The 14,932-nt window shown below is 48.1% G+C and overlaps 1 protein-coding gene across 1 annotated transcript in view; it reads left to right on the top strand.

The window, feature by feature from the left end:
• IL17B (interleukin 17B) overlaps positions 1-14,932 on the top strand; it is a 35,296-nt gene that overhangs the window by 5,787 nt on the left and 14,577 nt on the right. The window contains exon 2 of the mRNA XM_085618171.1: positions 12,512-12,867. Coding sequence (XP_085474297.1) covers positions 12,512-12,867 — 356 coding nt within the window. The remainder of the gene's footprint in view (positions 1-12,511; positions 12,868-14,932) is intronic.

The raw sequence follows: 14,932 nt of genomic DNA, 5'->3' as shown, positions 1-14,932 counted from the left end.
CTCTCTGAAGTACAGACCTACAACCTCCTAGCTAGCTGCAGCCTACCCACTTCGAACCTGGTTCTATTCAGCTTCATTTGTCCTACAAGTTTGCCACGGTCCCATCCATGATTATATCCTTTGTTGTACTTTTGTACTGCATATTCCCCTGCTTGGGCTACTGTTTTCTTAATTGTTCAATGCTTGTGTTGCTGCTCATGTATGGTTGGGGGAGGGATTTCCTTGGGCCGCTGGGGTGAGGTGCTTAATTCCCTGATGGTCCGGGCCTATGTTTCCCTCACATCTGTAGACTTGGAGCCGATGAAGAGACGCGCTCCTTGATCGGCCGCCCCCGTCCACTGCTCTATATCAGGATTAGTTCCGCAGACTAGTTTGTTAGTTACAGTTACTCATAGTGCACATTAACAGAGACCTCACATTCCTCATTACCACATCCACTCTCTCTGCTGACCCCATAACTGGTTAGCAGCCTTGCACTGAGCTTAATAGGGCTTTCATTTGGGCTCATGCTCTAGGACTTGGACATCCATCCTCCCCATCTAATATCCCCGTGGGTACCCTTCTTTATACATGACAATCCCTCTCCCATTGGTTCAGGACTGACCTCTCTGTTGTGTCCATTAATGTTAATGGCCTGTCCAGTTTTGTTACACGTAAAAAGATCCTCAGTTTCTTACAACACCATAATACTGATGTGGCATTAATGCAGGAATTACATTTGCCCACAGGTGAGGAGGAAACGTTATGCAGGTATTGGGTGGGACAGGTGGTGGGGAGTAGCATACTATAGCTTTAACATCTAGTTCACCTCCCCACCAGGCCTCTTCCCGCTCATAGTGACAATGTGGAGTTGCTATCTTCATACATAAATCCCCCCCACATACTCTGTTGAAAACATGGGCTGATCCTGAGGGCAGGTACAGCTTCGTGAAATTGAAGCTGAGAACACATATTGTTGATTTGGGTTCGGTATATACTCCTGTGGGCTGTAAAGCTACGTGCTTTAGCTACCTGAACAGATTCCTTACGAAGTTTGTCAAGACTGGTAGTGGGAGGGCGACCGGAACGTGGCACCAGATGCAGTTCATGACTAGACTGGTCCACCTGACCATCACAACGCCTAGGACAGGGCTCAGCTCACAGATCTACTGGCTAATCACGGCCTACTGGATGTTTGGCGTCTTACCCACCCTCTGATCAGGACTACACGTATTCTTAGGTGGTTCATAATGCTTCTTCTCAGCAAGATAATTTCCTAGTGAACCACTCACTTCTATCTCTCTCCCGTTTCACTTGTACATTTTACCAGGGCTCTCAGCTCATTGCCCAGTATTATTGGAGGTGATGTTGGGGATTAGACCCCTGGCGACTGGTTTGTGGTGCATTCAGGCCTCCAGATACAGCCTCCCAGAGAGAGGAAAAAGGAACGCTAAATGCTGATGTTAGGGTCTACCAAGTGGATCATGAGCACTCGGTCGCCTCACCTCAGGTGGTCTGGATGGCTGGGAAGACTGCCTGGGGGGGCCTTCTGCTGAGGGACAGTGTTATTGGCAAAGCACCACTGTGTCACTGAGAGAACCTGCTTGGAAATGCTAGTGTCCTCCCTTACGAAGTCCCATAACAAGATTCCCTCAGTTGCTAATCACCATGAGCTAAAAACTGTCAAGATTCAATATAATGCACACTACATCACTACTGCGGAAATGGCACTCACTACATTTAAATAGAGACACAATGAGAGAGGCGAAAAGGCAGGCTGTCTTTTAGCCTTTCAACTGTGCCAACCAGAGGCTCACTTCTCCATTACGGCCACCCTCTACTCTACAGGCCGACTTTTTACGCTCCCTACAGATATTGCAGAGGCATTAGCCTCCTTCCATGAACACCTCTATGTTTCCGACAGTGGTGATCTTACACCTGCTGAGGACTGGTACATAGCCTCTAGTCACTTTCTGGTGCTGACCGATGAAGGCAGGGCTCTTTTGGCAGGGGACATCACCCTCAATGAAGTTAAGGAAGCTATAGTCAGTTCACCAACATGCAAGTCGCCGGGTGAGCATGGCTTCTCTGGTGAATTTTATAAGATCTGGAACCACAATTGGCACAGGTGTTACACCAAGCGTTTTGGCAGGTGTCTGTAACTGGGACCCTGTGACCCCTTTCTCATAAGGCAATCATCATGGTGATCCCTGTGGACAGGAAGGAGCCTCTCGCCTGTGGTTCATATTGCCCCATTTCTCTGTTAAATGTTGACATGAAAATTCTGGCCAAGCTCCTTGCTAACCAGCTCCGAAAGCTTATACCAGCTCTGATCCAGGCGTCACACTGGGGATTTGTGCGGGCCGTTCTTCTCGGATTCATATGCATACATTGGTCCATCTCCTCTGGTAATCGCACTATGCTGAGGACGAACGAATGGCACTATCACTGGAGGCAGAGAAGGCGTACGACCGAGTTGAATAGCCTTACCTGTTACAGGTTACTGAGTGCTTCGGCCAATACTTTATTTTTTAAGTTAACTGCCTCTAGAACCAGTCAACTGCACCGAAAACCAATTTATTATAAGAGAGGCGCAAGACAGGATTGTTCGCTCTCTCCTTTACGCTGTCTCTTGGCCCATGAGCCCTTGGTGGTTGCCATCAGAACGTCGCCCCTTTTAGCTGGTATACCAACTGCAGCAGGACCCACTAATTCTTCTCGGATGACATCCCGATGACGATGCCCCAACCACAGACCACCATGCCGGCTCTGATGTCCTTACTAGATTCTTTTTGGGATTTTTTCTGGTTACCATGTGAACTGGGAGAAATGCCAGGAGATGCTAATGTCTATAGTCATGACCCAAGATTCCATCCAGGGGGTGGAGAGGGAAATGGACCCTGAAGGGCATGAAATATCTGGACATTCATATCTGCAGGGGACTCCACCATTTGGCGCACGACAACGTATCTGCTCTGCTGGCATCCACTCGCCTTGACATTACCAAATGGACATATCTTCATTTATCTCTGTGGAGTTGAGTGCAGGCCATCAAGAGGGTGACTGCCCCATGGTTCAACTACATATTGGAGATGCTACCAATTAGTTTTCCCAGCTCTCTCCTGGCCCCCATTGATTCTCTTTTTAGGATTTCATATGGGGGTCCGATGAACCCGGCTTCGAATGCCCTAATTCTATGCTCATATGGGAGTGGGGGTTATGTCTTCCGCACATTGGTACGTACTATACGGCCAATCATCTCTAACAAATGGCAAGCTGGTCGGGACGAATGCAGACCACTGATCTGGTGTAGGATATAAACTATCGTATTGTTGTGCGGGCCTCACTCACTGCCCTTTATACTGCACAAATGGCGACTTGACAAATTGGCAACCCCACTATTATACACATATTCTGTATGTGGAAGCAGGTCCATACGTTTTTGAAGGTAGATCCGTGGATACATACAGCTCCTCCTATATGGAACAATGCTCGGATATGTGTCGGCGGTCGTGCGATAAACTGGCCAGTATGGAGGGAGTGTAGCATTCTTACGCTTGACCACTTGCTTGCCGATTCCTCCTTTAAGTCCTTTGAGGACTTCTCTCAGGAATATGGTCTCCTGACTACAGTCTGCTGGCAATTCTTCCATCTCCGCCATAGCCTTCAGGGAATACTTGGTAGGGATCCAATCATCTTGGACACCTCACTGATCAGTGTGTATCTTTCTTTATTGGGAACTGCCCCAAGGGTGATACCCGAACTTTCTGGTCACCTTCTCAATGTTGTTTTTTCCCAAACTAAACTGGAGGCGTCTCAGCTCTTCTGGCAGGTTTCGGTGGGCCATGTATACACCTCCAAGGAATGGGCCTCACTCCTCAAGATCCATGATTCTTTTCTCTGGGAAGCTCAGTTGAAATTTTCCTAATTTAAACTGCTGCATAACTGGTACTGGTTTCCAGCACCACACCTGTTGTGGGCTGGGGAATGTGGCATGGTACACATCCTGTGGTCCTGTCTGGTGCTTGGCTCCTACTGGTTTGATAAATGGGCACCCTCGGTGGCTCAGGACCAATCCGATTGCTACCCACGTCCTGGTTGGCCCTCCTTCATGACATGGGTGGCTGTAATGTCCCAACAAACCACAGGAAAGGCTGGCTGGTGACGGACCTGGCCACTGCCAAACTCTGTATTTTATGCCACTGAAGGAAACCATCTGTGCCTACGAGTGCTGACTGGCTCCCTGAACTGGTTAAAGTAGCGGAATGTGAATGAATCATATACAAGTGGAACAACCACATGGATGCCTACTGCCAAATTTGGGAGCCGTTCCTCCGACTGATGCCCAAACAGGTCCAACCGATGGGGTTTCTACCGACTGTTACACCTTTAGTCACGGGGAGGGAGCCGAGAGCCCCTGGCCCAATACTTGACCGTTCCGTAGCTCCTCTTTCTTGATGCCCTGGTGGGCGATGCTTTGCGATCCCTGTAGGAACACTAATACGCATTCTCTGATTCCGGCACCTCCCACCTACTATCTTTCACAATGGGTGTCAGTCCAGATCGGTTCCTAACGCATGCCCCATTCTGGCATAGTGTATTCCTGCTGCTGATTGGAACTCTCTGGATTGAGTGTTTGATGCTGTGTTTTATACCACTGCTCAATGTGCACTTTGCATGTTTTTCTAGTTTTTATTTTCCCTTTCTGCTTTTGTAGTTTTCTGGTTTATTGATTTCCTGTCCAGTGTTCTTTATGATGGGTGCTACTGCACTGCTGTTGATATGCCAATAAAAATCACTGCAAAAAAAAAAAAGAAAGATAGGGTCAGCTCTGCTCATTTCTGGAGGCTGTCTAAGCTCAGCAGCAAAGGGGATTCACACCATGTATCACATCATCAGTAGTGCCTACCTTTTTAGCATGCAGGAAATTGCATTCTGGGACATGCAGTTGTATTTCAAAATCGAAAATCCCAACATGCAAAGTGCTGGGGGCTAAAAAGGCAGGACCTGAAGAAGGTGTCACACAAAACACACGGCCACTTGTTGGCCAGACCGACTGGAACGGCCGGTTGGGGGCCCTGGGCCTTCGATGCCAGCGGCTCCCACCCCGGTGCCCGAGAGCCCCCATGGATCCAGGCCTGGATCGACACCGGAAGACCTTACTTGACCTTACCCGGCACCGATCCCAGCTACAACACCCCCGGCGCCGGTCGTGCCCCCGCCTACGCTGTCCCCATCCTCTTCTCCAAGATGGACACGGTGTAGGATCGACGTCGAATCTGATGCCGGAGGATACATTTGTTCCTTTGTACATTCCAGGTGTTGCCTATCGGCCTGAGGGTGGTGATGAGGACTAGGAGGGTTCTCTGGACCCTTTGACAGACCAGCTGGAAGAACTGGACTGGAGAGTGGAATTGGAATACACCAGTGGTCTGGACACCTCCCCCGACCTTGGCATGCTTTCTCCCCTTACCATGGCTACGGAGAAGGGAGCATCCTTTGCAGTGGTGGTGCGTAGGGCAGCCGAGGCCTTGGGACTGGAACTCCCTGCAGTGGCAGTCAGGACTACCCTCCTGACAGAGGTGCTTCAACCGGCGGCAACTTCCTCTGAACCCCTCTTGCCCTTCAATGAAGCAGTCACGGACGTCCTTCTGGGCACTTGGTCCAAGCCCAGCACAGGGGCTCCTGTGGAACGGACGATTGCCCGCCGCCACCACCCGGCTCTGAACGATCCCATTTTCCTCACCCACCACCCATGGTGGTCCAACATTCCTCTTCCAAGTGCGCATCCCCTTCTGCACCCCCGGATTGGGAATCCAAGAAGCTGGATCATCTTGAGAAGTGCATGTTCTCTTCCTCCAAATTGGCACTGTGGTCCGTGAATACCGCATGTCTCTTGGGCCGTTAACCCATACAATCTGGGAAATGGTTGTGCATGTGCTGCCTTAGTGCCTGGAGGAGGCCCGAGCTGTTCTCTCTCAATGAGATGTGGACTGGATACCACTGACTCACTAGGCTGAACGATTGCCATGTCGGTAGCCCTTTGGCGTTACACCTGGTTGAGGACGTATAGTTTTTCAGGGGATGTTCAAGCAACCTTGCTGGACATGCTCTTTGACGGCCGTCGCCTTTTTGGTGACAAGGCAGACTCGGCGCTAGAGCACTTCATGGATTCTTGGGTTATGGCCAGATCCTTGGGCTTCGCTATGTCTTGCCCCTTTTGTGGCTACGGAAGGTGTACCCCACCACGTCCGACCCAGTCTAGCCACCGGCCCATGCAAGCTGCCCAGCCTCTGCGTGGCCGCGGACGTGGGACCCACCGACGCGGCTCTGGGAACCAGCGGGCGGGCCAGTCCATCCTTTCCCCGCCTGCAGCAGCCTCCAAACCCTCCTAGTCTGATTTTTCATGCCCATCAGTGGCCAGTGGGCAGCAGGATTCGCCATCACCTTCTCTCACTGGCAATCCATCACGTCAGACAGGTGGGTTTTGCAGATAGTCCAAATGTGCTACTTCCTCCCCTTCGAGACTATCCCTCCCTCCATGCCACCGTCTTTCGATCGCATGTCGGAGAATCATTTGGCGCTTCTCCGCTAGGAAGTCTCAGCTCCCTTGGCCAAGGGAGCTATCGAGAGGGTCCCTGCACCAGAGGTAGGTCGTGCTTGCTATTTCTGCTACTTTCTGGTGCGAGAGGACAAAGGCCTGCATTCTATCCTGCACCTGAGGACCCTCAACCGTGTCCTCCAGAAGGAGAAATTCAAAATCTTAATCTTGGCTCAGGTTCTATCTGCCCCTGACCCTGGTGACTGGGTGGGGGCATTGGATTTGCAGGAGGCCTTTTTTCACATTCCCGTCCTGCCAGCCCACGGACGTTACCTACGGTTCACAGTAAGCCATGAGCATTTTCAGTTCACTGTGCTCCCCTTCGGCCTTCCCAGTGACCATTCGGTGTTCACGAAAGTGATGGCGATGGTCACAGCTCATCTGCGCAGACCAGGGGTTCCAGTCTTCAAAGGAGGGCTCGTCTCTCACCTCCAGACTACAGCAGACCTCCTGCACTCGCTCGGGTTCCCTATAAACGTGCCAAAGTCACAACTGACTCCTTCTCATACGCTCTTTTTCATCTGGGCTGTTCTGGACGCAATGCAGTTTCAGGCCTCCCGAGCAGCAAGTCCGGGATATTCGGGCTATGATACCGATGTTTCAGCCTCTATCACAGATTTCGGTGAGAATGACCCGAGGCTGCTGGGCATCCTGCTGGTGGATCATGCCAGGTGGCAAATGCGGGCTCTGCAGTGGGACCTGAAGTTCCAGTGGGCGCAGCATCAGGAGAATCTTTCCGACTACTTTTAGATCTCGGAGGGAACTGCTCAACAGCTGCAGTGGTGGTTAACGAACCAGGATTGGGTCAGAGGCAAATCAATCTCCCTTCCCCAACCAGACTTCACGTGGTGATCGATGCATCACTCCTGGGATGGGGCAGCCACCTGGGAGAGGCGGAAACCAGAGGAGTCTGGTCTCCTGCGGAGTCCGGGCTCCATATCAACTTGTTGGAGCTCTGGCCAATTCACTTGGCCCTGAAGGCATTCCTTCCCTCCCTCAAGGGAAAGACAGTGCAGGTGTTCACAGACAACACCATGTGGTACTGCAACAAACCGGGCGGGGTGCGGTCATGAACCCTTTGTCAAGAAGCTCTTCGCCTTTGGACATGGCTGGAACTTCAGGGCATGACCCCGGTGGTTCAACACCTGGCAGGTTCCCTGAACGCCAGGGCAGACAAACTCAGCCGTCGGTGTCTGGTGGGTCACAAATGGCATCTTAACTCGGAGGTGGTGCAAGGTCTCTCTCAGCAGTGGGAAGAGCCTTGGTTAGATCTGTTCGCCACTGAAGAGAACGCGCAATGTCAGCAGTTCTGAGCGTTGGAGTTTCCAAGGCAGGGCTCGCTCAGCAACGCTTTTTGTGGTGTTGCGGATGCCTGTATCACTTCTGCCCCGAGTGCTGAAGAAGATCAAGCATGACCAGGCCCAAGTCATTCTTGTAGCACCGGACTGGGCACGAGGAGTCTGGTACCCGAGCTCCTGAGCATGGCTATCGATTCTCCGATCAGGCTGCCCCTTCAGGAGGATCTTCTGTCGCAGAAGCAGGGAGGGGTTCTCCCCGAACCTGTCCAGCCTCCACCTCCTTCCATCGAGATTGAGTAGCGACAGTTGACAGCTTTTGACCTTCCTCCCAAGGTTTGCAATGTCATCGTAGCATCCAGGCGACCCTCCACAAAAACGGTATACGCCTGTTGATGGAACAAGTTTGTGGCATGGTGCACAGCAAAGGCTGTGGATCTCCTTTCTGCCCCTCTTTCAGAGGTTCTTTTGTTCCTTCTTTCTTTGGCCCAGCAGGCCTCTGCTCTGGGCACTCTTAAAGGCTACCTGAGCCATCTCTGCTTTTCTTTGGCTACCTGATCAGCCCTCTTTGTTCAAGTCCCCTATTGTAAGTAGGATCTTTAAAGGCATTATTCATCTCTTTCCTCCATCTCCTTTCATAATGCCTCAGTGGGACTTGAATCTTGTTTTGACTCATCTTATGTGTGCTCCCTTTGAACCTCTTCACAACTGTACTCTTAGGCTTCTTACCTTGAAAACTGCTTTTCTTGTTGCCATCACTTCTGCTTGCAGAATGAGTAAGTTTCAAGCTCTTTCTTTTAAGCCCCCCTTTCTTCTCGGTGCATCCGGACAAAGTGGTTTTTCGAACGAGGCCCTCATTCCACCCTAAAGTTGTCACTCCTTTTCAGATCAGAAAGACTATAACTCTGCCTACCTTTTTCCCAGCTCTGCACCCTTCCAAGGAGGAGGAGAGACTCCACTGTCTGAACCCGAAAAGTGCGCTGTATTTCTACCTTGACCGCACTAAAGAATTCTGGGTGGACGATCAACTCCTCGTTGGCTATGTGGGTGCGAAGAAAGGTTGGGCTGTCCAAAAGTGTACCATCTCAAGATGGATTGTCCTTTGTATAAAGATTTGCTACGCTTGAGCAAAAAAGGAACCGCCAGTGGGGCTGCGGGCGCATTCCACTAGAGCTACGGCAGCAACTACTGCTTTGTCACGTGGAGTCCCACTTATCGACATCTGCCAGGCGGGCACGTGGGCATCTATGCACACTTTCACCATACATTACTGCCTGGATAGTCAAGTCCGGAGGGACAGCTACTTTGCCCGTTCTGTCCTCCAGGACTTTCCGGTGTGAACATTGGTTTGCAGATCCTCCTCCGGTGTTGGTATTGCAGGGGTATCTATTCTAAGGTAAGGAATCTATAACTAATAGTCTTTCAGATGAACAAGTTACTTACCTTCGGTAACGATGTATCTATAAGAGACTTATAATAGATATAGATTACTCACCGCACCATCGATCCTCCCTGCTCTGCGAACTGACTTCTTGGGCTAGGGACTCCCTTGCAGGGCGCTAGTGATGGCGCACCAGTGGTCAGTGTTTTTCATGGCTCTGCGTTTCTGGCATGGAAAATCGTGTCAGAACTGACGTCAGCGCGCAGTGGTGGTATCCAAGTAGGCACCGCAACGTCATACCAGTGACCATGACGCTGACGAACTACGCCACCTTCCGACGCGCAGGGGTACTGCTAGGATAAAAACTCTCCAAATCCAGTCTGATGCCTGGGGGTAATTCTAAGGTAAGGAATCTATAACTAATAGTCTCTTTCAGATCACTCTTTAAAAAAAATGACTATTTGCCACTTCTGTGTGCTGCACAATGCAGCACACATAGAAGTTACAATTCGCCATTCTGGATTGTTTATATGCAGGAAGGGACACCATCCTGCACATAAACATTATTTCCCCCAACGCAGACACCCTTGCACTATGGTGCGGTGGCACTAGGCAGCTAGATTTAGCACCAGCGCTAGTGGAAACGCAGGGGTGTGACGCATTCTTGTGAATACGGCGCATCCCTGTGTTTTCAGAATAGCAGAGTGGGGCTGTAGCAATGTTTGCTTAATGCCACGCTTTGCCATTCCCTTATAAATATGCCCCTCTGCATCTTATGAATGTTCAATTTTGCTTGGAGTAATAAAATGTTATGCAGCATTCTTGTGGCATTAGCCCTGCCGGCACAAATTCTACCGCCTGCCCTGCAATGACTACAAACACAGTTCAGCAGTAGCAGGTGGCAGAATGTAGGGGGGCTGCCATAGGGCACAAAGGATTTGGAGGAAGGGGAATAACGCCTTTAAGAAGGGGGACAAGGGGTGGTATTTCCCCATAAAGGAAACCAAAGCTGGAGTATGAGAGGACTGGGAGGGCAATGCAACATAAACTGGAAAAAAAGGCAGTCTGTAGCAGCCCATCTTAACACCCTGGTAAAGTCTGTCCCAAAAAATTAAAAATAAAGCGTCTCCAAACGCTATATGAGCAGCAACAAGAAAACAAATGTATGCACTGGGAAATGGGGGCGGGAAGCGTTGGGGGAAAAATGGAAGAATTGCCGTGGAACAAACACAGTTGAATATGGGGCGTCATCCTGTCACAACTTGTCCGCAAATTGAATAAAATGATGGAACAGCTCTTGGACTGGACCAGCTGTTGGATTTGATTCTTCTAAGTTTGGTTCATAGAGTCACAGGTTTCATTGATGTGTAGCTCTTTTAGTTTAGCGTAATGTACTTGTCCAAGAGTACACGTTCAAATACGTGTTCATAAATATTACCCTTCATGCCTCGATTTTTATTTATTAAAATATATTCTAATGAATCAATAGCTTCCTCACACTGAGCACATAGTATTGCAGTTTGAAGAAATCTTTGGAGATATGTATGTTAGAGGACACACCCATAATGTTAAAAGGCAGGCTTCTGCTTCTTACCCATAACTATTACAAAAGCAGAAATATAAGGCCATGATGTAAAAGGAAATTAAGGGGCTGTGTGGTGCTGAGCGAGGCACGCAGAAGTGGGCAGGTCGGAAACAGCCGTGAGGAGAGCAAGGGAAATGTTGACTAGGCTTCTTGCAAGATGGGTAGGCTCCATGACTTTTGGTGCTCCAGGTAGGCTGAGATGGACCCATGGTTTGCCCCATTAGTCTCCAGAGTTCAAACTGGTCCCTTGGCAGACTGTCGCGAGCTCTTAGTCGGCAGGCTTTTGATGCAGTGAGCAGGGTTGTTAGATTCTTTTTCAGGGTTTATATTTCCTGCATTAATATTGACAATTAATGTGACTTCAAATTTGATTCTGCATATATAGGTTACATGAATAGAATTGCAGTTTAAATTAAATGTATATGATGCATAGAAATGTGTTTATTAGTATGTTACATTAATGCTACATTTTCCCATTAAACACCATTATAGACAAGATGGATGCCATCTGTGCCACTCACTCCCGTTTCCCACCCTGTGTGTATCTTCTCCCCACAGGATCCGCACAGCATAGTCAAGCTGAATGGTTAAGCTTTATTTACACTTGTGATTAAATTGCTTTCAATGAACTTTCTTGTTTCCTACGATCTGCAACTTTGTCAAGGTTTCTCCTGCTGCCTTCCATTGTGAATACTAGTCCATTAATTTGCTGAAAGGTCTACTGCTTTAATATTGCATATGGGGAGGAACTTTTGCGGGTAGTATTAGCAAAGAGGGTGCTAAATACTTTTTTTTTTTTAAATGGGATGGTGCTTGTGTTTTAAGGTAATGACGTGTATTGTTTCTGATTTGCCAAAGAGATCAAATTCTTTGCTTGGCTCATGATGATTTTGTATGTTTACTAATTTGTTTTGCATGAATTGTGTATAAGAACCCCTGGATTTAGGGGGTGAGCCAGAAGACTTTCCTACTAGGGATGCTGCTGACTTCTTTTTGAGAGTAACTCTTATTTTTCATACTCAATATGATTTTGCATCTGAGAGCCTTAATGCCATTATTTCTGTGCCACTTATTTTGGAATTTTGGAATAAAACCCTGTAACTTTTAGTCATCTGCAATTCAATTATTGAGTTGGCCCCATTATTTATTTGAACTGGCTTACTATGCTAATTGATGTTTAAGGGGTGTCCTAATGCACAATTCAACTTGTGGGTGAACCGGATGAGGTAACATTTCAGTGTATCTAAATTTTGGGGTGTTCAAATTTTGGGGTAAAGTTTTGCTCCGACAAACCCATGGCAGCTTAGTAGTGAAGTCTTTTTCAGAGTGTTCCCATTTAGAACTTTGTTCAGGAAGTGATACCTGAATAAAGTTGGGGTCATTTGTAGGGGGTCCAGAGCTTTATTTAACTGTTTGCAATTGCTCTCGTGTCAAAAGAAGGAAGACTCCAGGGATGAACGAATGACAGGCCAATTCCAGGCAAAAAATGTAATTGCTGCCATTAATCATTGAAGTCCTATAGGTTAACAGGTGAACACTCCTCTCTTCAGACACTATGAAGGAGGGTAACATGGCTAGGCCATCTAATGTCTGTCTACAAGTCACATTACATTTCTTCCATGTGTCATTGCATGTGACAGTTGCACAGTGACCCCTTTCCTTCTTTCCAGATCATATTTGTTGCCATCTCTGTGCTTGTGGCCCTGGTGAACTCCACTGACCACAAACATAAACCCAAAGCGGGTAGAGGCCGAAAAAAAGGCAGACACATGGAGAGGGAGCAGGCTGAAGGTCAGTCCCCAGAGGTTGTTCCCTTTGAGAAGATCTCCACAGACCCTTTGCTACGTGTGAATTCCCTCACCACAGCTGGCAGCAGAGACTACACGCCGCTCGATGAGTACGAGCACAGCCTACAGGACATGGTGGCCCAGCTGCGGAACCACAGTGAGGCATCTGGAGGCAAATGTGAAGTGAACCTGCGACTGTGGATGTCCAACAAGAGAAGCCTGTCTCCCTGGTCCTATGGGTGAGTACTCCCGGATGACCCTACGAACACCGTAAGGGTTATGGTGTATGCAGATTTTCAGTAGGTCTGGCTGAGGGAGAGCTATAACTATTTTGACAGTCTTATGATTTCCCCAAAAAACATAATACAAATACACATATGGGGCAGTCAGGTTTGTTGACATTCTGTTGCTTTTTCCCTCAGTGTGCCTGCTGAAAGCCAGCTCCATGACCACGCCACACCTTTCTACAAGAGCTTCTCAAGTAACTCCTGAGCCTCCACAGATACATCTTATTTTGTGATCCCTTGTTCTATGTTCACTTTCCCAGGTGCATTTTATATCCCTGAGGTATTTCAATGCCTCTGTTAAATATCAACTTTCCTTCCTCTGTTTTTGATAATAAGGATTAAAGCATTTGCATTTCTTATTTCTGATGCAGTCCTTGTACCTTCTTGTTTTTTTGCTGGGACGTCAGTAATCTAACTCTTCACTATACTCAGTTTGACCTCAGTACCAGACACAGTACTTTAGGGGGGTTTCGCTGATGATTTATATTGGCTAACATAGCTTCCTCAGTTGAGGTGGTCTCCTCATCTCCCTACGCTCACCTTATACTCTTGCTCTTCCCATAGCCCGGAAAATGTCAGACCTTTGGATCTATTAATCCATCGCAATCCTGTTATTGAGCGCCTCCTGTACTCTTTACTCCATTGTCTCCTAATTTTCGGGAACTCTCCACCAGAAAAGCCACAAAAGACAAATTAATTTTAGTAGTCATCGTTGAGACCAGTCTTGCATCCTTCCTGTCCCATCTCTAGAAGATGCTAATGTTGTTATCAAAGATGCACACCTTCCTGGCCTTTGGTTCTGCCATGATAAAGGGTGGACCACATACTCATCCCTGTGGCACTCCACAGTCCACCCCCATTCTGCAAAATGAACTCAACTCACCCATGTGCTTTGTCTGTTATGTTACAAATGGTTTATAAAGCGCTCGAACATTTAAAGGGTCTTCTAGCACTATAAAGCTGGAAAGCAATGTGCGGTTTGTTGAAGTTGAGACACCAAGACAGCACTTACAAAATCATGTAATTGAAAGCCAAAGTTGTAAAAGGGCTAACTAGTTCCTAATCCAGTTCACTACCGGGGACTACACTAAGGTCACCTCCCCATTCCTAGGGTCAAACCTGAATGACACCTTCAGTTCCCTACTTTTATCGAAGTTCTGTATCGCATTGGCACCTAATGCATTTGTCAGACATAGCCTTCTGTGGTAACACCTCACTGCAGCGTGTCTGGTGATTCATTGGCTTTAAGTTCAAATACAATCTTCCACCCCTTACTGCTCAGGAGATATAACCAGCCACATATCAAAAGTGTTGGTGTTTACCTCCACTTTTATCGAAATCTGGTTTTGCATTAAGTCCAGCCCCTTGCCTTTCTTTGGATGCACTCTAAGATTAATACACAACACGGGGAGCTTTCTAGACCACAATCGCACTCATAGCCTGGTATCTGTCAAGCTTCATCCATCACCAAAACTAATACAGTCCCATCAGCTGTGACATGGCTAGGCTGAGTCCATAACAGATATGTTTTTAAAGCGCTCTGTTTCCGCCACAAGGCGCTGTACATGTGTAGCTATATGTCCTAGATGTTTTGTAGATATTCGCTGCCTAATTTCTTTGTTCCCCAGTTTCTCATCTTGTCACCATCCAAAGGTTTCAGAGATCGGGACTGGGAGGACACTCTCTTATATTTATCACCACTCAGACATGATCTGGGCTGTAGCTTTGGGGGAGGAGAGTGTTTGGGGAGTGACACCCCCCAAATAGATGCCTTTCAGGCTAGAGAGTGGATCTGGGGGCCCTGATTTCGGTCTGCTGTGCCTTTTTGTTTTATTTCTCTTCCTCCTTATTTGACTAAAAGTTTTTAACTTGTTAATTTTTTTTTTGTAAGAACTTAGACAAGAAGCCCACCTAATACAAATCAATATTGAACCTGTTCCTTGTGGAAACAGCGTACCCCAAACCTAGGTCATCTCAACCCTTCACCCTTTGGCATACTGTTTTTTTAGTTGGGAAA

This window comes from Triturus cristatus, chromosome 7 (assembly GCF_964204655.1).
Source record: "Triturus cristatus chromosome 7, aTriCri1.1, whole genome shotgun sequence".
Classification (NCBI taxonomy): domain Eukaryota; kingdom Metazoa; phylum Chordata; class Amphibia; order Caudata; family Salamandridae; genus Triturus; species Triturus cristatus.
Note: the sequence above shows the minus strand (reverse complement) of the source record. Positions and strands in the feature narration are given on the sequence as shown.